This window comes from Diabrotica virgifera, chromosome 3, assembly GCF_917563875.1.
Source record: "Diabrotica virgifera virgifera chromosome 3, PGI_DIABVI_V3a".
Taxonomy (NCBI): Eukaryota; Metazoa; Arthropoda; class Insecta; order Coleoptera; family Chrysomelidae; genus Diabrotica; species Diabrotica virgifera.
The window spans coordinates 192401859-192429622 of NC_065445.1; the positions used below are offsets into that span (position 1 = coordinate 192401859).

The following is a 27764-nucleotide window of genomic DNA, read 5'->3' on the forward strand; positions in this document are numbered from 1 at the left end:
TTCCTTTAAACCCCCCAAATGTTTGTGTACGTTCCAATTAAACTATTATTGTGGTACCATTAGTTAAACACAGTGTTTTTAAGACTTTTACCTCTTATTCTTTTTTTTTATAAGTCACCTTTTATCGAGACGTAGTCTTTTTCAAAATATACCTGAAAATGTTTTTTTTTCTCTGATTCTGGCTTTGTTTTAGAACTAGAACCTTTAGCCACGTAATTGTATAACTTATCACTAAGTCAGGGGAGTAATGTGTAGTGTGTGTGTTGAGTAAGTGTCTTGTTACTTTGCAAAGTCGACGTCATTGTCTTTGCAAAGAGACGCTAATTGTTTCCGAACGTCTGCGGTCCCTACCTAAAAATGTAAATTATAAATAAATTTTCAGATTATTAACAGGTCTCTATAACCGTAGGTACTTAACCATATACAAATATGTGGTGGATTCGACAAATATTCAAAATATCTCGATAAACACTGACTTATCGAAAAAGTACTAACAGGCAAAAAAGTTTCAGAAACATTGTGTTTAACTAATGGTACCACAATAATAATTCAATTGGAACGTACACAAAAGTTTGGGAGGGTTTAAGGGAACAAAACCCCATAAAATTTTTATGGGGTGCACAAATTTCACTTTAATTTTGTTTTAAGATGTTGCTGCCATAAAAATGCCACATGTCCATTTTCAATAAAAAAATCTCTGAGAGTTTTCGATATATGAAAAAAAATCGATTTTCATTTTGTAACTTCAAAGGGCTGTAACTTTTTTGTCTGCACTATTGTATATAGGTAAGTGAGGTTCAATCAATCTATTTTTGATCCCAGAATCTGTGGTATAATTTATGACCAATCTTTTCGGGACACCCTGTATAATAAATTACTTTTAATGGAAAATAAGCCACAATTTTACCAAAAAAATGATTTTATTAACGTATTTTGTATTTTGACAACGAAACCCGATTTGGGCTTCGAAACGTTAATAAAATCATTTTTTTTGGTAAAATTGTGGCTAATTTCCCATTAAAAGTAATTTATTATAAAAATGCCGCAAGAAAATAGCTTCAGAACAACATTAATTATATATAAACACAACATTTTCACTTTAAAAAAATACCATAATTTTTTGACCGAAACTTCAAAATTAATGTGTACATTAATGGGGACAAAAATGTTATTCTGGCCAAACGCTTAGTTTAGCATAAACAGACCAATGACAGTTAGTCGGCGCTTAGTCTACAATAATTGCGAAACTGTTATGAATGGCAGTTATGAATATATGGCTGTTATGAATGGAAGTTAAGAATGGTAGTTATGAATACAGTCTTGTTATGCAAAACCAAAAACCCTTAATAGACAAAATGTCGCTTGGTTTATTTTTGTTTTTCTTAGTAACCGTTAACGTGAGAATAACAGGGATTTTTCCAAGATAGTTTTAGCTATGCGTCACCAGAATCCGCTGTTATCTCGATTTTAAAGAAATGGCGCTTGGTCGAGTATGCATAACGCCGTCCTTTTAAAGAATTAGTTCACTGTTTGTGATTTTGTAACGCTGTTTTTTATTTTTAGATAATAGAAGTATAGTCCGTCCGCTATAACTTTTCCCATGCGGTACGATTCATTTTCAATCAAATTAAGTCAAAACATAAATTGAAACGAACGTCGATGTGTATATACATTTTGTATACTGTATACTATATACTACACATATCGGCGTACGTTTCACTTTCTATTTTGACTTAATTTGATTGAAAATGAATCGTACCGCATGGGAAAAGTTATAGCGGACGGACGATATGTGCGCACTTTACAATTTTCATTGTTTTGAAATCATCTGCCGCAACATCAAATAAATCAGTATATTTATTTTTCTTAATTAATACTGCTTCGGCTACAGATTGTTTCTCTTAATTTTTGCAGTGGGAATAACTTCAATATCAGACTCAATTTGTCCTGGTACTTATTCTAAACCGAAAAATATCCAAATTCAGATATTATCTCCCAAAGCCACACACTTCAAAACGAACGTAATAAAAAAGCCAAACATGGACGTCTAAACATGAACTACAAACTAACTTGCAGAGTAGCAGAGTACAGATTCAGACCTATCCAAATAAGTCACAACAAAATCCGTACGCTCTTAATTAGAATTGGAAATAAACACGTTGCCAATATGATATTCAAACTTCAAACTGTTTGAAGAAGTTTGATTTCAAGTCAAACCTAAAGATATCGAAATCAAGTCAAGTCAAACTTTTTTACAAAAAAAGTTTGATTTTCAAGTCAAGTCAAGTTTGTTGAATAAAATCAAACTAGTTTGACTTGATGCATCTCTACTCGAAACCTTCTCCTTAAAAACCACGAAGGTGTTACCAGAAAATTGGTCCCAATAAAGTTTTGTTTTTATTAGTATTTAATAATTTTATTAAAACAAAACTTTCGCTTGTAATATTGAAATCTTTTTTTTCTGTTCCAGCAAAAATGTTCAGGGATCAAGGTACTCAAGTTGATATTGATATTAAACCTCCTAAACCAGAAACAGTAAGCATAGAGACGAACACAGATATAACAGGAGATATAGTTAAAAAGGAAGAAAACTGGTTTAATTTGCTTGATTTCTCTAGTTTGGATAACGATATTCCACAATCACCTTTTCCCGAAGGCCTCCTGAATTCATTAGAGAATTTCGACTTACCAGGCAAAAGTATGGACAATAGTAAAGAATATACGACCCTTACTAATGCAGTAACAGGCAAAAATGTAGCTAATTACTCAGACAATTCAGTCAATACAGCAAAGAACCTTTTTATGGAGTTGAGACAGGCTCTAGTTAATAATGATGAAGGAAATTTGTAAGTATTAATCATATCCATTACTTTATAGGTATACAATAAGCTCCACGCTATTAGATACATGGGTAGGTACCTAATTGCTATGCTTATGGGCTAATCCAATCCGTTCTCAGATGTGACTTTCACCTCTGTCATGTTATTGTCAAGAAACTATCCAAGATAATTGTTTCTCCATACAAAAAAATACATTAATTAATAATAATGTTACTCTGCTCTTCTTCTTCTTGCAGTACCGTCTCCTATCGGAGGTTGGCTACTATCACAGCAATCTTAACTTTGTTGGCTGCAGCTTTGAACAACTGTATTGAACTGCACCCGTACCACTCCCTTAAATTTCGCAACCAGGAAATCCTCCTACGTCCCACATTTCTCTTTCCCTAGATTTTTCCTAAATCTGCTCTACAATAACTTTATTCAAACACCAAAAATATTACAATACTTTAAAACTTTTACAACTGTAACAAAATGACAACTATAATCGCCAAATACAGATGATCTATTAATTGTCAACTTTCTATGTTAATATTCAGTTCCTATACATTTTCTGATGTTCTAAACGTCACTCGACATACAAATAAACATTGCAACAAGTGAAGGGTCCAGGACTGTAATAGCTCAATGTTCCTATGTATCTAGTAGGTTGGCGGTTACTGTACATTGACTACAATGAAGTAAATATATAATAAAACAATAAGTAGTATAAAATACGTTTGATATGTTACAAAAATTTTTCGCAGTTATTTATTTATGAAATCTTAGTTTTGTAACCATTATAGGAATAATAATTGCACCAAAGAAAAAAAAAAGTAAAATGATGGTTACTTACTTGTAGATTTACTTCTCAACATCGATGCTCCAACTTCTTTAACCTGCCTGAAAAATACGTTTTCTCCTCCTTCTACGACCTTCTTATTCGACTCAAATTTCTGCCCGACAAGTGACTGTTTCAAGTTTGAAAACAAAAACAAGTCGAACGGGGCCAAATCTGGAGAATAAGGTTGATGGAGAAGTAGTTTGTACGCTCGTAGCCAATATGGCCATGGCGACGGCGGAGGTGTGAGCCGGTGCGTGGCATGATGAAAGATATCTTGTTTCTTCGCCAAATGGGTCAGTTTTTTCTGCAATTCGGCATTGAATTGGCCTACTAATTTGGAATAGTAGAGTCATGTTACCGTTTTGCCCTTTTCCAGGTAGTCAACCTATTCATACTCCGATCACACCTTGTGAATCCCAGAAAACAATAGCCACCAACCTTTCCGGCATTTCCGTGTCTTTTTTTCTACCTATTTGATGTTTTTTAGTCCGTCTATTAGTTTCAATTGCTTCACTCAGTTAAAGGCCTTAAGAAAGTCTATGAATAATATATGGTATATTCGCGGTGTGCAAGTACTTGGAAGGGAAACGAGAAACGACCGTGCGCGAGTCGCGGAGAAATATTGTAACTATCTTAAATAATTCATATTGTCAATTGAAATTGTCAAATTGACGTATATTTCATACCTTCTGTCATTGAACCAGAAAAATTATATATTGCTCCACAATATTGATATGATATGCAATTATTATATAAAGGTAAATTTAATTAATTGTATTTTGCTTGCAGTACTGCATTTTAATAACTAATTTTATTTACTACATACAATTGTTTACGTTTGCATAACATAACCTGCATCTTATTTTTTCTTATTATTTTTTTGGACTATGGCTTTGACAATTATCCAGTAACCAGACTAATATAATTGGCCAATATAATTAAAAGTGCGAATAAAATACAGAGCGTAGAAATAGGGGTCGCTTTGCCGAACTTGCACGGTCCCAATACAGCCGACTAAAGGAAATTAATTTCATTCCTTGTGAATTAACTCATATTTTTATTATCGTTGTAATTAATGTAATTTTATTGGTTTTAAAGTATTGTCTGACTTTATTGTTGAATAAAAAATATTGTACAGAGTGAGTTTTCTGCATGGAAACCCTCAATTATCTCGGAAACAGCTTGTACGATTTTTATAGATTTTGTTGGGTAGGGGTTTTATAATTCAGCCGATATTATGGGCTCCGTGCGTGACCATGGTGGGGATACACGAAACTATGCCAGCGCCCGTAGCGGCGAAATATGACAACTTTGGCAAATAATGATTGAATAATATTTTTTTTTTCAATAGATATTTCGCTTACCTTATTATTGCCGTTTTGGTATTTATTATTTAATTTTATATTGTCATACTGACTTTCTTTTCTTCCCCGGTCTGGTGGTATATTCCTATCGTCATCTATTTCCATTTTGTGTTCACAAAAGTAATAGCTCAAGCTCAATAGACCCAGCTAATGTTAAAATCTGGTAATAATAATTCACACTGCCTAATTGCTTTCGATGTACCTACACTTAATTAATATTAACACCGACAACTAAACTATAACTATTATTAAAGAGACAAGACCAAGGTGAACTTAATTTAACCATTAAATATTTTAACAATATACCCAAAATTGTTCAAAAAAACTAAGTCAGTCTCCACGTGGCACGCCTCATAATAACTTAAATGTTTATTACCAAAATACAAATGGGCTTCGAACTAAACTTCAGACTCTTTTATTAAATATTTCACATTGTTCCTATGATGTAATTATTCTAACTGAGACTTGGCTGACTGCTTATTTTCTAGACTCTGAACTTGGTATGGAGAGTTACATTGTGTACCGAAAAGATAGATCAAGTGAAACTAGCATCCACACTAGGGGTGGCGGTGTTTTGATTGCGGTCAGGAAGTCAATCTCGAGTGCCCTATTTGTAAGCAGCAGTAATATTGAACAGGTGTTTATTACTATTGGCAGTGGTCAGTCTGTGGCAATATTTGGAACTGTCTATATTCCACCCAAAGCGGAACCAGTTGTATATACCGAATTCAGTGAAAGTGTTGATGAAGTTAGTGAGAAGTATCCAGCTTCCAAACTATTTTTGTTCGCAGACTTTAATCTGCCAAACATTATGTGGTCTAATGATGAACTGTCTTCCAATGTTACTTTTGGTCAATATTGTACTCCTAATAAAACTCAATCCGCTTGGATATTGTCAAATCTATGTAATTTTTGACAATTTATTTCAAATCAACACAATATCCAATTCTCGTGGGGTTTTATTGGACTTGATATTTGCTAATGACAGTTCTATTCAAGTTATAGCTTCTGATGAGGAAATAGTTCCATTTGATAGGCATCATCCTGCCTTGAACATTGCCATAAAAGATTTTCTTTGTAGTAATGGCTGCTCAACAAACCTGAACAGCTCTTGCTATTTGGATTTTAATAACACTGATTTTAATGCCTTGAATGATTACCTGTCTTGTGTTAACTGGGATCAAATTCTTGAAAATCAAAGTCTAGATAAAATGTTAAATACATTCTATGAAGTCATGTACTGTGCTTTTGAAATTTTTGTGCCAAAAAAATAATGTCAACAAAAAAGTTTCCAAAATGGTTCTCGCCAGAACTAAAGAAACTAATAATTGAAAAGAAGTTATCACATTTAAAATTTAAAGTTAGTTCCTCTCTAAATGATTATAATGCATTCTCGAGTCTTAGAAGTAAATTGTGGACCACTGTGTAAAATTACAGACCATTGTGGAAAATTTTTAATTCTTCATTATATACTGGTTACTTTCCTGATCCATGGAAATTAAGTTTTTTAACGCCAATACATAAAGCTGGTAGTAGATCTGACATTACAAATTATAGACCGATTTCTATATTAAGTACCATTCCTAAGTTATTTGAAAGCTTAGTGTCCGACTGCCTCTCGGTATGTTTCAAATTGTTTCCAGTAGATGAGCAATATGGTTTTCAGAAACACAAATCATCGGAATTAAATCTTCTTTGCTATTTGGATGCGTTGTCAAGTGCTTTGGAGGGTGGGTATCAAATTGATTCTATTTATACAGACTTTTCCAAGGCATTTGACAGGGTAAATCATAACATCATATTGTCTAAATTAGAAGCTGCTGGAGTAGATGGGAAACTGCTTGAATGGCTGGAAAGCTACCTAATAGGAAGGCGCCAAACAGTAAGGATCCAGGATTGTCTATCTCAGCATGTAGTTGTCAGTTCTGGGGTCCCTCAGGGTTCACATCTGGGTCCGCTATTATTTATTATATTTATAAATGATATTGCAGATATAAACTGTGATAAGCTTTTGTTTGCGGATGATTTAAAAATCTTTTCGAAATTATCTAGTCCTGACGATTCCGAAAATCTGCAATTTCAATTAAATAAAATACAGAATTGGTGTAAAGAAAATGAAATGGAGCTAAATGTCAAAAAGTGTCGTAAAATTAGTTTTTATCAAGGTAGAACGTGTATTCCGTTTGAATATAAACTTGATAACACACCACTAGATTGTGTTAATACAATAAGAGATCTTGGAATACTGTTTGACAAATCGCTAAAATTCGCAGATCATATTGATTCTATTATTTCAAAGGCTTTACAGATGCTTGGCTTCATGAAACGAAACTGCTATGATTTTAAAAGTCCCAATACATTTAAATTATTGCTACATTTATTAAAAAAAAATTAAACTATAATTATAAAAACAATTTTTTTCGGCCCGGTACACATTATTTTAGGTTATTTGGAATATTATTAAGAGGATCGGTACGTATTTTCGGCTACAATGCTATTCAAATGGGGATTCATTTTTTTCGAATCCTGAGAAAACTATTTAGTAAAAAAAGTATTTTTGAAAAATTTAAACGCAGAATGAAAGATTACGTTATTAGCGAGGGCCGAAAGTCCCTGAGAACTTCTATAATGTTTATTTTAATAAGTTACAGGGGTGAAAAACTAAGAGAAAATTTAGTGTGATTTTTAATTTCAAATATATCATTCAAAATAAACTTTTTATTTATTCTAAGGGACCTTCGGCCCTCGGTAATAATTTAGTCTTTCATTCTGAGTTTAAATTGTTCAAAAATATTTATTGGTTTTAAAAAATGAACACAATGCTGTGGTAATATTTTCCAAATCTATCTTTGTCTTACAACGCACTCAGCCGAATATAATATTGTCAGCATATATTGTCAGTCAGACACTGACAATCAGTCACAATTTTAAATATTTGACATTGCATCGGGAATATGTTGAGTTATTGATTAAATATTATTGATATATAGTGTATTTGATAAATAATTGATTTAAGACTTAATAAAAAATAACTTAATAAAAAGTTATTTATTGTGTATTATTTGTGGAAGATCCAAGCAGAGAATACGTCAGGATAATATATTCTGTGATCCAAGTATTTTGTTGTTAAAGATGTTCAAAATTGTAAGCGTTCCATAACAATATATTATTAAAAAATCACTTTAACACTTTTCCTTTTTTCTCGATTGAGTATTAGTTTTTGTTGTACAAATAAATTATTACAGTCACTGAATACATAGTTAGTGAAACAATTATCACATTTATTAACTGAATTAATAATTTGCAATTATAAAAATAACAGTTATCCAAGAACATTCAAAACCCATCTCTTTAAATTAATGATGACATTTTCAATGTTGTTCTGAAGCTATTTCCTTGTGGCATTTTTATAATTACGTATTTTTTATGGGAAATAAGCCACAATTTTACTAAAAAATGAATTTATTAACGTTTCGAAGCCCAAATCGGGTTTCGTTGTCAAAATACAAAATACTATTAAAATAAACAAACATGTTGTTGCTAAGTAAAAAAATTCTTCTATAATTTATTTAATCTGACTCATTTATATTGGCAATTCAGACGTATATTATACATTTTAAAGTAGAAGACTTTAAAATGATATCGCCAATATTTATGAGTTGCGTTCCTGGGACGACTTTACTAAAAGATAGTTCATTCTATTACATGAAATCAATCCCAACTCAAGAATATCCGTCGCAAAAAAATCATAGCATGTGATCTGTCTTTAAAAAGACAACCAAATGCAACGATGACAGTAAAATTCTCGCGTTAGAGATTCCATAGTAAATCACGAGGGAAAACCAGGAAAAAACCTCGTGATACTATCCCGACATCGTAAGTATTTGGTCTTACATTTAATTTACCTTCAAGAAAACTAATACCAAATTCTGACTTTAATATTAGTGTAGGAAACAAAGGTTGAACCTTGCAAAATGGACATAAGTCCGGTTTAATTTTTTTTCTGGTATATCAAGGGGTGCTTATTATAAGACTAACTTTTTCTGAAAAAATTTCGCCCCGGAACCCCCTTTTTCACCCCTTCAAAGGGGGTAATTTGTGGTTTTTGCGGAACCCTTCGTAGCCCTTCCTGTACCTTTTACAAAAATTTTTTTTTATAGAAATATAAAAAGGACTATATTTTCTACGATTTATTTCCGACAGCATATGTCTATCATCCACCGTTTAGCGGGGGTGGCGCCCCAAAATTGACAAGTTTTTAAAAAAGATGTTTGTAAAAAAAATATATTTTTCCCTAAGTGTAACGGAAATTACAAAGAAGTCCTGCGACAATTATTCATAAATAAGTAACCGATTTTTTGGTATAGGTTGTACTCAAGGGTAATTGCCCTATTTTTAATTACAGGGTGTTACATTTTAAAAAACCCCTTTTTATACCATCTGAACCGTTTATGCTAGAGTAAAAAGACTTTCAGAGATTACCCATGTGCTGGTGCTATTTACAAATTTGTATAATGCACCCCCATTTTTTCCCCGGAGCCACCCATAAAAAAAGAAGAATTAATAAATAAAGTGATTTTCTTGGAATCCTTCACACACAATGCCCTTTATTAATATGCGTCATATATAATTTTGTGCACGTTATTATTACCCATGCATGGACACCAAAAGCGATTTCCTAGTGCAACCCCTGTAGCCAAAAAATAAATAAATAAAATGGGGGTTGAAATTTTTTTTTGTTTTTTGCTTTTTGATTTATATGGGCATATGCTTCATCAATAGTGCTTTTCAAAAATATATATGATTATTGCAACATCCCTGCGGAAACCGCCCCTATCCTTGAAAATATACTGCAGAAACTACCCCTATCCCTTGGCGAGCATGTTTTTACGATTTTCTCATTACCTATGCATTCTTTTTAAACAAAACTTATACAAGGTTAAAGACCACTATTTAATCTAAAAATTAGGTCCTATTCATTTTTTTCGTATAAGCAACCGTTACGGCACAGTGGCGCCGTAAACTTCATATATGCTTTGGCGGGCTCCAGTTTTTGTTTTCTTTTTTCGTCATCTGTTAGTTTTATTGATAAAATTTTTATGTAAAATAAAACAACACAGTGTAACTTACAAATTATGACCTATGCACATTTTACATTCTTTGCGCCCCAAAGCCACAGTGGTGGCCCAAAATGTATTTTTGCATATTTTCGCCACCTACACGCATTTTATTGCATTAATGCTACCTTGATAGCACAATATTCACCCTTAAGTGGTCGCTAAGCAGTGGCGGATCCAGGGAGGGGTAATGGGGGCGATCAGCCCCCCCCCGCCAAGTGATATTATATTTAAAGATTATAAAAATATTCATTTATTTTTATAGAGATTTAGCCAATTGACACCCCTCTCTTAACGATGCTGGATCCGCCACTGTCGCTAAAGCATAAAAAGTACGCCATTCTTATAAAAATAATAATATAAATAAGTATTTCTATAAAAATAAATAAATATTTTTATATAATCTTTAAATATAATATCACTTGATTTGAGAGGGGGAGGGGGGTGATCGCCCTCATCACCCCCCCCCTGGATCCGCTACTGCTTAGCGACCACTTAAGGGTGAATATTGTGCTATTAAGGTAGCATTAATGCAATAAAATGCGTGTAGGTTGCGAAAATATGCAAAAATTGATTTTGGGCCATCACTGTGGCTTTGGGGCGCAAAGAATGTAAAATGTGCATAGGTCATAATTTGTAGGTTACACTGTGTTGTTTTATTTTACATAAGTATTTTATCAATAAAACTACCAGATGATGAAAAAAGAAAACAAAAACTGGAGCCCGCCAAAGCATATATGAAGTTTACGGCGCCACTGTGCCGTAACGGTTGCTTATACGAAAAAAATGAATAGGACCTAATTTTTAGAGTAAATAGTGGTCTTTAACCTTGTATAAGTTTTGTTTAAAAAGAATGCATAGGTAATGAGAAAATCGTAAAAACATGCTCGCCAAGGGATAGGGGTAGTTTCTGCAGTATATTTTCAAGGATAGGGGCGGTTTCCGCAGGGATGTTGCAATAATCATATATATTTTTGAAAAGCACTATTGATGAAGCATATGCCCATATAAATCAAAAAGCAAAAAACAAAAAAAATTTCAACCCCCAATTTTATTTATTTTTTCTTGGCTACGGGGGTTGCACTAGGAAATCGCTTTCGGTGTCCATGCATGGGTAATAATAACGTGCACAAAATTATGTATGAAGCATATTAATAAAGGGCATTGTGTGTGAAGGATTCCAAGAAAATCACTTTATTTATTAATTCTTCTTTTTTTTTGGGGTGGTTCCGGGGAAAAAATGGGGGTGCATTATACAAATTTGTAAATAGCACTAGCACATGGGTAATTGCTGAAAGTCTTTTTACTCTAGCATAAACGGTTCAGATGGTATAAAAAGGGGTTTTTTAAAATGTAACACCCTGTAATTAAAAATAGGGCAATTACCCTTGAGTACAACCTATACCAAAAAATCAGTCACTTATTTATGAATAATTGTCGCATGATTTCTTCGTAATTTCCGTTACACTTAGGAAAAAATATATTTTTTTTACAAACATCTTTTTTAAAAACTTGTCAACTTTGGGGCGCCACCCCCGCTAAACGGTGGATGATAGACATACGCTGTCGGAAATAAATCGTAGAAAATACAGTCCTTTTTATATTTCTATAAAAAAAAATTTTTGTAAAAGGTACAGGAAGGGCTACGTTCCGCAAAAACCACAAATTACCCCCTTTAAAGGGGTGAAAAAGGGGGTTCCGGGGCGAAATTTTTTCAGAAAAAGTTAGTCTTATAAGAAGCACCCCTTGATATACCAGAAAAAAAATTAAACCGGACTTATGTCCATTTTGCAAGGTTCAACCTTTGTTTCCTACACTATATGTTTAAATTATAAATAATATTAATATTACATAGATATACAATAAGTAATACTAAAATATAAAATTTGTACTAACTCGATATGTTATTGACTTACTAATCGTGGTATTTTCTTTCTATTGACTTCCTCTTTCAGTATGGGTAACCACATCCTACTGCATTCTACCGAGGAATTTGCGACACAATTGGTTTCATTTAGCATAATTAGAGCCGCTTCTTTGATTTTTCTCTTTTTACTATCTGATTCTTTCAGGACTATACTTGAATCTCTCCACTGAACTCTATGCTCATTATCCCATGCGTGTTGACATATTTGAGATCTATCAAATTCTCTATTTTTAATATAAGATTGATGTTCACTTATTCTAACGTTTAATGGTCTTGATGTTTAACCTAAATAAAATTGTTCGCATTCACAAGGTATTCTATAAATGCAATTCTTTGTTTTTTCTTGTTCATTGTTAGGTTTAGTTTTAGTTAGAATAGATCTCAATGTGTTTGTTGTTTTGAATGTTGTTAAAATGTTGAATTTATTTCCTATCGTTTTAAGTTTCTCGGATAGTCCTTTTATATATGGTATTGTTATAAATATAATTTATGGAAACGTTAATAAATTCATTTTTTAGTAAAATTGTGGCTTATTTCCCATAAAAAATACGTAATGACATTTTCAAGTAGAATGACATTCTAGTAACGTTTACATATCCATACCAGTGTGAATTTTACTACACGTAATTTGCCGTGTAAAGACAGAAAAAGTAGGGATACACGTAAAATATTTGCGAATTATGTACCCATAGCCTTAACAAAAAAGGTCTTTTGTAATTTGTCTCTAAAAAGTTAATCGTTTCCCAGTTATAAACAATTTAAAACTAAAAAAATCGAAAAATGACGATTTTCAAGGGTCAAGAACAAAATAAAAAATATTATTTTTGAAACTACGAAGTGCCAAAATTCAAGTTCAAACCTTATTTTATCAGTTGCTGATAAGTAATTTGGGCTTATTTCATTTGAAAACCTTTTTTAATTGTTAATGCAGCCCGATCGCCCGTACCCTCATATGTGTTTCATTAACAATTAAAAAACATGTTTTAGAATAAAATGTGCCAAAAATTATTACGTAGAGCTGATAGAAGAAGGTTTGAACTTCAATTTAAGTATTTCGTAATTTCAAAAATTATATTTTTTACTTGTTTTATTTTCAGTTTTAATTGTTTATAACTCGAAAACTGTAAAGAGAAAAATTACAAGAAACCTTTTTTGTTCCCAATGACCAAAGAATCTAAAATAATGTCTACCCGGACCGAAAAAAAATATTTTTATAATTTGTTTAAAATTTCTTTTTAAATAAATGTAGCAATAACTCAGAAACTATGGCATTTAGCTATAGGAAATGTAACATGAAAAATAATAAGTATTTCTTAAGGACTTTAAAACGCAAAAAATATACAGGGTGCCCTATTTAAAATAAGGAAGTTCATTAGATTTCCGGAAAACAGAAGATCTGACAACAATGTAATTACCACCACAAGATCGGCCGTATTAGAAAACCCCTACCCACTAAAATCTATAAAAATCGTGCAAGCCGTTTTCGAGATAATTGAGGGTTTCCATACATAAAACTCACTCTGTATATCAACAAAGGAAAACTGTTTTCCCTTTTTTGTAAGAGATTAAAACGATATAGCTACGTTAGTCAAACGCCCCCTAATGACGTATTCCCAACGGGAATCACATGGCTTTTAATGCGGTATTTTAATTCTATTTATAGTTTCATACTTAAAACAAAACCGATTGTAAATTACAATATTTTTTCTATCTGTAGCATAGAAGTACCTGTTCTATCTCAATATCTATACAATTGTTTTTGTATCACAGTTGAAAACCTATTCAGTTAATCAGTTTGGCTATCTTGTTCTTATTGATGGATTATTAATAGGATTCAATTATATTGTTTTTATTGTGATAAGATTTGCTGTCGATTGTCATTTATGCCTTACTCTCGACAAGTTTCACATTTTATATTGTATTAAATATAAATAGGTATTAGAACTCTAGAACAAACGGTAGAATAGAGAATATTCAAACAATTATTCCCTCTCTCCTATGGCGCTACGGCATAAAGTCGGGCCCTGGCGTTCCCCAGCATCCGTCTCCAAGTATCTTTGTCTCTGGCTGCTCTCCTCCAGTTGTCCACCCTCAATATCTCTTTAGCATCGGTTCTCACTTCGTCTATCCACCTCTTCGCTGGGCTTCCTACTGCCTGACGTCCCACCATACACCATAGTTCCGCTATGCGTTCTTCTAGTTATTTTGTCGTTATCCATTGTTATAAGGTGACCTGCCCAGCGCAATTTTTGTATTTTTGCATAATTTGCTATAGAGGGTTTTCTGTAATATTGGTATCACTCGTGGTTGAACCTTATTCTCCATATACTGTTATATACTGTTCAGATTGTTGCATTTCTAGAAAATTAAGCAAGCCACACGGATGTGACAAGACAATTGATTGTTAGTCGTTCAACTGTGCAGAGAACTTACCAAATTTCTAGAATGCTCCAAAATCATATTCAACAACCCCAAGGACCAGTAATCAGCCTTTCTACTATTCGATGAAGGTTAAGAGAATAGGATTTGACATCTTGCAATTCACCAACAGGGCAATTACTTACGATAGGTTGTCTTTTTAGTTCTGCGTATAGCCATAACAAAAAATATATAGACTTAAAGTACTTTATTGTTTTTCAAAATATGTCCCACCGAGGTCGATATACTTTGCATACGTTCAAACCAATTGATAAAACAGTTATTCCAGTCTTCAGTTGACACCTGCAAATCGCTGTTTTAAAGGCATCGGTAGCTTCTGGCAACTGGAATCGCCGCCCACGCATTGAATTCTTGATCTTTGGATACGTGAAGAAGTCGTTGGGATTTAGGTCGGGGCTATACGGTGGATGGTTTAACAACTCGATGTTTTGAAGCTCCAAAAACTCTATTGTCTTTTGGGCAGTGTGAGCACCTGCATTGTCATGATGTATGATGATTCGCCGTTGTGTGTTGCTTTGTCGGAGTTTCGCGATAACTTCTGGTAAAAAAAGTTTAACAACCAATCAGAAGTAGGTAACCGTTCTTCGATCTTCTAAAGCAATTGTTGCCACATGAACAGATTTTGACACAAAAGTTGTGACCATTTTCTTTGACACCCTTCGAGAAGGGATCACTTTTGTTGGTTTTTCCTCATCGTGAAATACCCACACAGCGGATTGGCGTTTATTTTGCGGTTTGCAGGAGTAAATCCAAGATTCATCGCCACTAAAAATACTATAAACGTTTTTTGAACTTCTTTTGTTGAACCGTTCCAATGTTTTTCGACACCAATTGACGCGAACCGCGTTTTGTTTTTCTGTAAGAAAATGTGGGATCCAACGGCAAACCAACTTCCTAACACCCAGTTCTTCATGTAGGAACTTTTGGTTCGAGGTCTTTGAAATGCCCAAAAATGCCTCTATCTCCCGGTTTGCTTCACGGCGGTCATCCTTAATTAGCTGACGAACCGCATCAATGTTTTGCTGTGTGACTGATATTTTGGGTGGACCTGGCCTGGATTCGTCGCTGAGACTGGAGCGACCACGTTGAAATTCGCAATACCAGCGGGAAATGGTTTACTGTAAAGAGACCGAAATCATTAGACCGAAAGCAGTAGACCGAACTCATTAGACCAAAAAGCACTTTACCGAAACCTCACTAGACCGAACAGCAGAAGACCGAAAAGCAGTTCTTTTTACTTGTCGCATAAAAGAGATAAGACTAATGTAATTACAACTAAATGTTATTTGGATGGTTATTATAAACAGTTAAAATGGTGTTAACGTCACTCTACCCTTAATTTATTTTTACCTTCACTAATTTGTTTAACGGATGAAAATTTTTTCATATAAGACTGTACAGAGTAACAATTTACACAGTCTATATATAAAATAATACAAAAAAATACAATAAACAAAAAGACAGATATACAAAATCTTAGCATAATTTACTGCAATCTTTTTTAATTTATGTACCATTTCGGTCTAATGCTGTTCGGTCTAGTGAGGTTTCGGTAAAGTGCTTTTCGGTCTAATGAGTTCGGTCTACTGCTTTCGGTCTAATGATTTCGGTCTAATTGTCGTGTACCGCGGGAAATAGTTGACTAGTATGTTGCTTCATTCCCAAGCACACAAACCATTTCAGCGTGACATTGTTGTGATAATCCTCTCCGAAAATTGTAAAAAATTATTGCTCGAAAATGTTCTCGGCTAGGATCCATTTTTCGACCGACTTGTTAATTTCAAAAATTCACTTACATATTTACATACACGACTTGTATCGCAATGAAACTCTTGATTTATGTCAACAAAATATTGAGGTTACTTTTGTGTTAAAATGTTTTATTGGTGGCGCCCTCTAAGCGGATACATGCAAAACTAAAGAAGACAGGCCACGGTGTACTACTGCTCACAAAACATGAAGACTTGCATTTGACAGTGAACACGTCAATTGGATAATACACGATTTAGACAATAGGGCTTTTCATCGATTGTCATTTGTTTCGATCTTCTGTCATATGTTGAATAAACTGTGTATAATATTAATATACACGGATTATACGACATATGACAGAAGCTCGAAACAAATGACTGTGAATGAAAAGCCCTATAGACAGTACAGCAGAAAAGATCTACTGAGCTACAAATATACTACTCTCTTAGGTCTCTCAGCTATGAAATTCTTCGTCTTCCTGTGGATCTTTTACCCTTAATTTTACCTTGAATTATGAGACTTAATATCTTATATTTCGTACCTCTGGTAATGTGGCTTACATATTCCAGCTTTCTTGTTTTGATGTGATTTATGATCTCGCAGTTCTTTTGTAGCCTTCTTAACACTTTGTAACTCGTTGGATCCATGTTATTTTCAAAATCCTTCTATAGCAACGCATCTCAAATGCTTCTACTCTGGGGTAATTAGCAAAATTCATGGAAAAGTTATTTACCAGCAATTTTATTGCTGGAATCGAATTATAAGATCCTATATATTAATAATATAGGTATGCAAAGTCCGCAGATAGTGTGCTACTTTTTTTATAAACAAAATGGCGCCGACAAATCGTATTTTTTTCAATTATTGCTCTATAACTCCGAAGATTTTAACTTTACAACAAAAACACCCAAATAAAAATTCACCGCAATTAAATTCTGCATAGAGATATGTTTTTCACGATTTGCTCCGACGAAAATTTTCCACGGAAAATGCGGGTTTTCCTAACAAAAACTTTAATTTTCAAATAAAGTTTTAGGTAAGTAATTATTAATCAATAATTAAATAACTTGGTGACATCAAAGCTTTCTTGGTATATATTGTAATTCCAGAAGCCGGTGAAAATTAAACGAATATTTTAGCAACAATTCAGTTGTTAAGTAACAATTTACGATCGCAATAATAACCAAAATAATCATGATACATTGATCAAACTTATAAAGATTATAAAGATGAGATGCTTATTTAATATTTTATCGACAAAATATAAATTTTTCTTTTTTTTTGCATAATCTTTAAATTTTGAAAAAAAAAAATAGTTATAATACGCTGGTCTAATTAGTAAAGTACAAAGAAAGGTTATTTACTAGCAATTTTATTGCTGGAATCGAATTCTAAGATCCTATATATTATTAATATAGGTATGCAAAGTCCGCAGATAGTGTGCTACTTTTTTTATAAACAAAATGGCGCCGACAAATTGTATTTTTTTCAATTATTGCTCTATAACTCCCGAAGATTTTAACTTAACACCAAAAACACTCAAATAAAAATTCACCCCAATTTAATTCTGCATAGAAGCATGTTTTTTCCGATTGGCTCCGACGAAAATTTTCCTCGAAAAATGTGGGTTTTCCCAACAAAATCTCGAATTTTCAAATAAATTTTTTGGGCCAGTAATTATTTATCAATAATTATATAGCTTGGTGAAATAAAAGCTTTCTTGGTATAGATTATAAATTCAGAAGCCGGTGAAAATGAAACGAATATTTTAGCAACAATTCAATTGTTAATCAACAATTAACAGTCGCAATAACAACCAAAATCATCATTGATCAAACTTAGAAAGATTATAAAGGTGTGATGCCTATTTAATATTTTGTCGACAAAATATAAATTTTTCATTTTTTTGCATAATCTTTAAATGTCTAAAAAAATTGTTATAAAAAAATTAACATTTCTCAGAAATTGTTTATTATATTCTAATTTTATAAAATACTTAAAATGCGTATTTCATAGGTCTTGAAAATGAATGCATTAAAAAAATTTTCCAACCATTTGCAAGAAAGTTATGAAACAGCAAAGTAAATATACGATTTCTCCGTTGTTTATAATTTGTTTTAATTGTTTCAAAGCTTAAAAGTGAGTCTATGGTACAATCTAATTCCTCACAAAGAATGTCAAAAATTAGTGCAATGGTTATATTTTAATCAAAGAATAAAAATACTTTTTTTTTGTAATTTTTAGCGCAAAAGTAGGCCTGATACAGAGTCGTAGCTAAAATGTTCACTCGAAGCGACTGACACGCAGCATACATTATTTATAAAAGTGTACGTCTCGCGCGGCCGGTCGTCGCTCCGAGTGAAAATTTTAGCTACAGTACTATATTATTCTACTTTCGCGCGTGTAAATTACTAAAAAATATATTTATAATCTTTAATTAAGATATAACCATTAAACTGATAATCGATATTTTTTTGTAAATAATTAGCTTGTACTTTAAACTCACTTCTACGCTTTGAAAGAATTTAAAAAAATTATAAACACCATAGTAATCGTATGTTTACTTTGCTGTTTCATAACATTTTTGCAAATGGTTGCAAAAAAGTTTAAAGCATACATTTTCAAGATATTTGAAATGCGCATTTTAGCTATTTTTTAAAATTACAATATAATAAAAACTTTCTGAGAAACGTTAATTTGTTTATAACTATTTTTTTAAACATTTAAAGATTATGCAAAAAAATAAAAAAATTATATTTTGTCGACAAAATGTTAAATAGGCATCTTATCTTATAAGATTTCAAAGTTTGATCAGTGTATCATAATTATTTTGGTTATTATTGCGACCGTAAATTATTAATTAACAATTGAATTGTTGCTAAAATACTCGTTTAATTTTCATCAGCTTCTGGAACTATAATCTAAACCAAAAAGGCTTTTAAGTCACCAAATTAGTTAATTATTGGTAGATAATTACTTATCTAAAACTTTATTTGAAAATTAAAGATTTTGTTAGGAAAACCCGCATTTTCCGAGGAAAATTTTCATCGGAGCAGATTGGGAAGAACACGCCTCTATGCAGAATTTAATCATGGTGAATTTTTATTTGGGTGTTTTTGTTGTAAAATTAAAATCTTCGGAGTTATAGAGCAATAATTGAAAAAAACACGATTTTCGGGTGCCATTTTGTTTATAAAAAAAGTAGCACACTATCTGAGAACTTTGCATACCTATATTATTAATATATAGGATCTTATAATTCGATTCCAGCAATAAAATTGCTGGTAAATAACTTTTCCCAAAAATGGCCTATTCTTCGATAATCAGCCCAGACTATTCCAACTTCTTTATATTATCTACTTTTAGTGTCCATTTCCATTCGGTAGTTCAATAGTCTAGAGTCTAGAACACGTAACATCTTTAGCTCCTAACCTCAGCTCCAGAGGAAGGTCTCGATTAACAAACATTTTTTCATTTTTATAAATGCTTCTCTTGCAATTTCATTGCGTGTCCTGATTTATCTACCTTGGTCATTGTTTTCATTTACCCAAGTTTCCAGATATTTGTTCATATATCAAAGAATATTCATTCTTTCTAGTTAGTTTCCTCCGATATCTAGCCTTCCTACCGTATGTTGCTTAGAAATAAGCATGAACTTGGTTTTCTTAACGTTCATTTGTAGTCCATAATATTTTATACTGACTTGATGTAATCTTTTACTAATCGTTGCAGTGCTTCTATACTGTCTGCAAAAATAGCGGTGTCGTCTGCGAATCTTGTATGATTTTTCCGTTTATTGATGTACCTTGTTCTTCATCTGATATTGCTTCTACATTCTTTTCTTTTAAAAGTTCTATGAGTTTCTGATATCATACTCTATCAAAAGCCCTTCGATAATCTATAAAGCAGGCATATAGATCCTGGTTCATATCTAGTCGTCTTTGCGTGAGAACGTTAAAAGCGAACAGAGCCTCTATCGTTCCCAGTCCTCCTCTGAATCCAAACATTTTCTATTTTTTTGTTGTTTAGTATTTTTGAGGAATATCAAGTGCGTGTAATTATTAAGAAAATTGTTCTGTACTGAGAGCATTCTGTCGCTTGTACTGACTTTGATAGTGTTACAAACGTGAATAGCAACCAATCCTGTGGTAGTTACTCCTGTTGTACTATATACCTGGTTGAACAGATCTAAAAGTATATGCAGTGTGTCTTTCTCAATGCATTTAATTAGCTCAATGGGTATCTGATCTGAGCCTACTGCTTTTGCGGTCTTTGTATTTCTTATTGTCTGTTATAATTCGCACATTATTATTTCGGCCGTCAGTGTTCCTCTGGTTCTTTCTACCATTCTATCATCGTCGAATAGTTTCCATTATGTATTCCTGCCAAATAGTTTATCTTTGATGTCTGCAATGAGTTTACCATTATCATCTTTGAATATTCCATAATGTGCTCGCTTTTTGGTATTTGATAAGATAGTACAAAGAGGATTCAGCTTTGCAGACTTATTAGGCATTATGATAATAAAAGAATTTTATACAAACTACTATACCATTTAATAATTGTTAAAGTGATTAGTACATAAGTGCATAGCAAATAAAAGTTATAAAACTAGTGATGATAACAAGGTTTGTGGTACCATTTTTGCGATAACATTGATTACCGCACTTGTAAGTACTATTTCGTAATACCGAAGTGGATTTAGTAAAAGAATGTTTGTTTGATATATTTAATGCAATTGACAACAATTTCATAACACGAAATCTTGTGATTTCCCCACAATTTAAAGTTTGATAGTTTTTGATAAGTCGGTTAGTAGATTAAAAATTTCGATAAATTTTTTGGTTGGCAAATCATCATGATACGCACTTAGGTATATAGAGCTATCGAGAAAAACCCAATTCATAATCTATGCAATAAAAACGACTTGATATTTTATCGTGTTCTTTTTATAGAAAAAAAAAACTACTTGATATAGTTCTTCTTCTTCTTGACTGGCTTTACAACTATTCGCTCCGTGCGTGACCATGGTGGGGATACACGAAACTATGCCAGCGCCCGTAGCAGCGAAATATGACAACTTTGGCGAATAAAGATTAAATATTAATTTTTTTCAATAGATATTTCGCTTACCTTATTATTGCCGTTTTTTTTTTATTAATAATATTTATATTTTCAGATTCTTTCCTTCCCCGATCTCGTGGTATATTCCAATATTCCTATCGTCATCTATTTCCATTTTGTGTTACACACACCACAAAATTAATAGCTCAATAGACCCAGCTAATATTAAAATCTGGTACTAATAATTCACACTGCCTAATTGCTTTCGATGTACACCTAATTAGTGTTAACACCGACAACTAAACTATAACGAAAAAGTTAAGAAAAACCCTTAAAATTGATATTTTCTTCAGAGAACTTCCAAATATCCGCTTTTTAATAGGACAGCTTGGATATTAGTGCACCTTATGTAACCCACAGCTGAATCTTATGTTTGTGCGTCACAGTGTTGTCATACTGTTTTCCGTATTTGTTTCATAATTTCAATCAATGTTAAATGTACCTACAAGAACAATAGAATAATTTTATAAGAACGTTTACTTCTCAGTCATTATACCAGGTAGAATGACAAATGAGCTGTCAAATGAAAAAAAAACTTTATTTTTATTGGTGTTTCAAAACGCTTTTTTAATTTATTATAATCATTCATCTGTTTGACTTATCTATTTATCTACTTTTTTATAATGATTGAAATTAACTTCGATTAAAAACATTTTTACAGTTTATCTTCATTGACCTCTTTTATTTATCAGTTGATCTTTTTTATAACAATTCTAAGGTAACTTTGATTTAAAATGCCTCTTTTGAGCTTTTTGTATTAAAAAAACTTTACTTTATTGGTGTTTCAAAACTATTTTTTAATTTATTATAATTATTTGTCTACTTTTTTTTTATAATTAACATCCCTCTCTTGAGCTGTTTGTAAAAAACAAGTAATTGGACTTCGCCCTCTTAGACGAAGTCGTAATTGGACAACTAAGTCCAAGGTTTTCACCCAAAGTAATCGAAAATAGAACTGGAAGTCGATATTTGAACCCTTCCTGTAACTTTGCGTCGATTGATATACGATTTTACTAATTTTGAGTCATATTTACTAAACTGTGGGTCATAATTGTTTAAGGGCACCCAAAGTCCGAAAATTTAACTTTTTAACTTTTTTGGGTTATGATTGAAAATTATTCTCTAAAATCTTCTCTTTCCAACGATATATAACACATTATAGTATAAAATATCCATGGTTACAAAACTATTTGTTTTCCGAACGTCTGCACTCAACTTACCGTGTACCGGTAGCTTTATAGCCTATTAGAGTGTTTTATGTTTTTGCGATTTCCCGAATACTAGGTTTTTAACTTTTGATGTCAGATATCTTTGTTTCCTGAGATGATAAAAGGTCCAAATTTTTACAGTAATTGTAGATAGATAATATCTATTCCCGCGTAAATTTTTATTGAAAAATGTACAAAAAATTAAAAAATAAAATCTAAACTTTTTTGGGTTTTTTTGTAAGAGTATTTTAAAAAATTTTAAAATAAATGTTTCTTTCACTCTAACTTTACAAAAATCTACGCGGGACTACACAATACATGTAGTTTCAAAATAAAACAAAAATTAGGTCTCTAAGTGCTTTGGTTACAGAGCTATATGACATAATGTTAACATTGTCGTTAAATGGGACTTTGGGTGCCCTTAAACAGAAATGACTTCAAAATCGAAATTAAAGATTCAAACTCGACTTTTCAATACGCTTCGATTGATGTGTTACAGTTACATGTATTTCTACGACTATAATATGGCATTTCCGGTTAGAACCTTTTAACCGAAAATTATATAAAAACCAAAATTCTACATTTGTTCTCATCTTGGTAAGTCACGTCGAATGATATATCGCTTATACTATTTCGCTGACTTTAAAACAGTACTTACGGTTGCAAATCTAAAACCGGAAGTCCGATGTCAAATTTCTCATCTTTTGGCATTCTACCTTGTATAGTGACGGAGGAGTTATATTCGCGGTCGGACGGACAGACGGACAGACAGCCTAGGTCAAATTTCTCACCTTTAGTATCAACCTTGGTTTATAATCTTTCATTTGACACCTCATTTGTTATTCTACGTGGTATAGTGACGAAGGAATTATATTCGCGGTGAGACGGACAGACGGACAGCCTAGGTCAAATTTCTCACCTTTAGTACCATCCTTGGATTATAAGCTTTCATTTGACACCTCATTTGTCATTCTACCTTCTATAGTGACAGAGGAGTTATATTCGCGGTCGTACGGACAGGCTGACATACAGCCTATGACAAACTTCTCACCTTTAGTACCATCCTTGGATTATAAGCTTTCATTTGACGCCTTATTTGTTATTCTACCTGGTATAGTGACTAAGGAATTATATTCGCGGTCGGACGGACAGACGGACACACAGCCTATGTCAAACTTCTCACCTTTAGTACCATCCTTGGATTATAAGCTTTCATTTGACACCTCATTTGTTGTTCTCCTGGTATAGGGACGAAGGAATTATATTCGCGGTCGAATGGACAGACAGCCTAGGTTAAATGTCTCATCTTAAGTACCATCCTTGGATTATGAGCTTTCATTTGACACCTCATTTGTCATTCTACCTGGTATAATGACGGAGGAGTTGAGTTTACAAACAGACAGACACGACGGACGGACAGACAGACAGACAGACGGACGTGGATAATTCAACGTTTTCACATTTTTTGAAAATTGGTGAAAACAACAACATAATAAACTTTACTTAATTGGTGTTTCAAAACACCATTGGTGTTAATTGGTGGTATGAAAAAATAGAGGATACGGCAACGGTGTTACATATCATGCTAGGATCCAATGCCAAAATCTACACAGACATATTAGGGTGCACTAATATCCAAGCTGTCCATTGATTATACAAACAATAAGTTCGAGTGTCAAATAAACGTCAAACTTTTTTTTTTCATTTGACACCTCATTTGTCATTCTACCTGGTGTAATGACGAAGAAGTAAACGTTCTTATAAAATGATTCTATTGTTCTTATAGGTACATTTAACATTGATTGAAATTATGAAACAAATATTGATTATACAAACAATAAGTTCGAGTGTCAAATAAACGTCAAACGTTTTTTTTTTCATTTGACTACCTGGTATAATGACGGAGAAGTAAACGTTCTTATAAAATTATTCTATTGTTATTGTAGGTACATTTAACATTGATTGAAATTATGAAACAAATAAAGAAAACGCGAATCTTATGTTTGTGCGTCACAGTGTTGCCATACTGTTTTCTTTATTTGTTTCATAATTTCAATCAATGTTAAATGTACCTACGAGAACAATAGAATAATTTTATAAGAACGTTTACTTCTCAGTCATTATACTAGGTAGAATGACAAATGAGGTGTCAAATGAAAAAATTGGCAAATAAATATTTATCAAAAATGGCAAATAAATATTACATTAACGTCAAATATGTCATATGTGTATCATATGTTAAACGTTAAATTGTGTTCGCCAAAAATTTCAGGCGGTTACGCTAGGTGTCGCGTCAGTCATACACGAAGCGAATAGCCCTCCATCTTCTACGATATTTTCCTTCCATTTTTCATTATTGTACCCCAATCCTAGATAAATAGACTTCAACATCATCCTTCCATCTTTTTCTGGGACGTTCTACTGATCTTCTATCCTCTAGTCTCTCAAAAAATACTGTCTTTAACACTACGACATGACCTGCTTTCTTATCCGGTTAGCTTTTATATGTCTGACGATGTTTTGAGTACAATACAGGGTCATCAATTCAGCATTACGGCGTCTTCTCCACTCTCCTGTCACTTCATCTCCTTGAGGGCAAATATCATTTTGAGAACCTTCCTTTCATATGGAACAACTGGGCGAATAATTGACATGTACAGTCTTAATTTAGATTTTCTTTTCAGCAACTTAGATCTTAATTAGGATGATAGGGAGTATAATACTCTATTCCTCGCAGCTATCCTTGCTGAGAACTCTTTTTTTTTGATAATAGTTGCTGTATTCTATTTTGTCGTTTTTTTTTGTGTACTGAGCAAATATTTGCTTTCCCCAATCTGGCATTCGTTATTTTATTTATATTTCTTTTATAATCTTCTATTATATACATTCGTTTAGTAATTTCCCACCATACTTCAGTGTTTCTGTTGGTATGTTACCACTTCCAGATTATTCTTGTTGTTTTTCGTCAGGCACGTTCTTGTTTTTCAGATTTTTTATTATGCAGTAAAGAATGAATGTGTGTTGATTTCCTGTATTATTTTTTATTTAGGTTGTTTTGTAATTTACTTCTTCTTCTTCTTCCTCTTCAGAAGCAATATACTTCTACCGATTGGTGATTTATCTTTTGCTATTTTGACCACAGGTGTCTACCCCATTCTGCTTATGTGGTTATTCCATTTTTTTTATTTAGTGTCCATTGTTTATACACATTGTGTACACTGTACGTAAAGCCGGAGATACACATGCCTGTTACTAGCACACTGGCATACCAGCATTTAGCAAGCACCAGTTACTGTCTCCAAACTGGCATGTGCGTACGTTAACTGGCATGCTAGCTAATCGCAAAACATTTGATTTTTCTTGCTAGTAGCGTGCTGTGAGATGCAAGGCGCATGCGTCGGGAGTGTCACTGGCATGTGTGAACGCGCGATACCGCTACGGGAATAGCTAGCAGATATTTTTAAACTTATTAATTGAATAAATGTTTCGTTGGGGTGATGAAAAACTATCAAATTCATTTTTATTTATAGAAAATTAGAGTGTCTTTGGAATTAATATAAAAATAAAATATTCTTTTTCTCATGAGCATCTTTCAGTGCGTCACAGTTTTTCGATTTCTTTCTAACGCATTAAATTGTATGTGACAGAAAAAAAGGCACGTCGGTGATTACTTTGGTAATTATTCTAGTTCGATGATTATTCTAGTTGTCGATAGATGGCGCTATAATCGAAAAAAATTATTTACGAATTATATAATATATCTACGAATATAATCGAATTGATTTGTTTTTATGCCAAATTGCAAATAAAATGTGACAACTGTCAGATTTAACTAAAATGTCATGTTAGAATAAATGTCATTAATGTATATTATCACGGACTTACCTTTTTTTCTATCATTTGTGACGCACTGAAAAATTCTCATGAAAAGAAGCATAGCCGGCGACAGTGCTGACACCAGAATTCAAGAGGAAATGGGTCAGATTCATTATTAAATTTCTAACAATAATTATCCGTGGTCATCAAAACTTGCTTGTTTAATTCATTCCAAATACCTTCCATGGATCGTCTTTTTTTTGTTGGAAACTCAAAAACTTTTAATTACAAAACAAATACTTTACTTTCACATGAAAACCACTTGATTGTTTACTAGCACTGTCATGTGTAAAAATCTACCCCGCTTTTTCGCCCTGCCTGTAAAGGCATGCGAGCTACTGGCATGCTAATTACTCGCAAATGTGTTTTGTGCATGCTAGTCACTGGCTTATGCCAGCTACTGGCATGCTAGCTACTTTCCTAATTTACAGGCATGTGTGTAGCCGGTTTTACATTGTTTTCTAATGTCTTCACTCCTCTTTCGATAACTGGGCGTATTTTCTGTAATTAACCTCAGTACTCTGATCTCTGCCGTTTCTAATAGTCTTTGTGTTGTGGCTGTATCGTGCCTTGATTCTGATGCATATGTTATTATTGGTCGTACACTGGCTTTATAAATTCTTGAATTCAGCTCAGTGTTAGTGGGTCAGCGGCTGGACAGCTGAGTATAGCGATAGCTGGAAGTCAGCCGCTGAGAGATTTACTAAGCTTTCCCTATTAGTGCTGCATACAGCCACTAAGCTGCTTTGCGCTGACAGGCAGCCGCTGTGGTCGTCTGAACGCACCCAATATGTCGGTTTCGCCATATAGCTTATTAAGACATCCTGCCAGTCTATTTGCTTTTTGTACTTGATCTCTCACTTGTTTTTCCAGGTTTTCGTAGCTTGACATTGTAATTCCAAGGTATTTTATTTCCATTACTTGTTCAATTAAACTTTTCACAAAAGTTATCAAAAAAAGACTGGAGGCTAAGTTAGACTTCTATCAACCTAGAGAACAAGCTGGATTTAGATCTGGATATAGCACTAACGACCACTTACTGGTAATAAAAAACCTAATAGAGAAGTCTCCGGAATACAACAAAACATTGGCACTGATATTCGTGGACTACGAGAAAGCATTCGATACCATAAGCCAGCAGAAAATGTTAAAAGCATTGACAGAATGCCGAATAGACCATCGCTTCATTAACATGATCAAATATATCTACCAAACGGCAACGGCTAGCGTAAGACTGTCTGAACAACAAACAAATACATTCTGTATACAGCGAGGAGTACGGCAGGGAGACACCATC

The 27764-nt window shown here is 33.0% G+C and overlaps 1 protein-coding gene across 1 annotated transcript in view; it reads left to right on the top strand.

Annotated features, from left to right (window-relative positions):
• Nucleotides 1-27764, top strand: part of LOC126881490 (uncharacterized) — a 145091-nt gene that overhangs the window by 12111 nt on the left and 105216 nt on the right. Inside the window, exon 2 of the mRNA XM_050645776.1 lies at nt 2471-2846. Within this exon, the coding sequence (XP_050501733.1) occupies nt 2471-2846 (376 nt within the window). The remainder of the gene's footprint in view (nt 1-2470; nt 2847-27764) is intronic.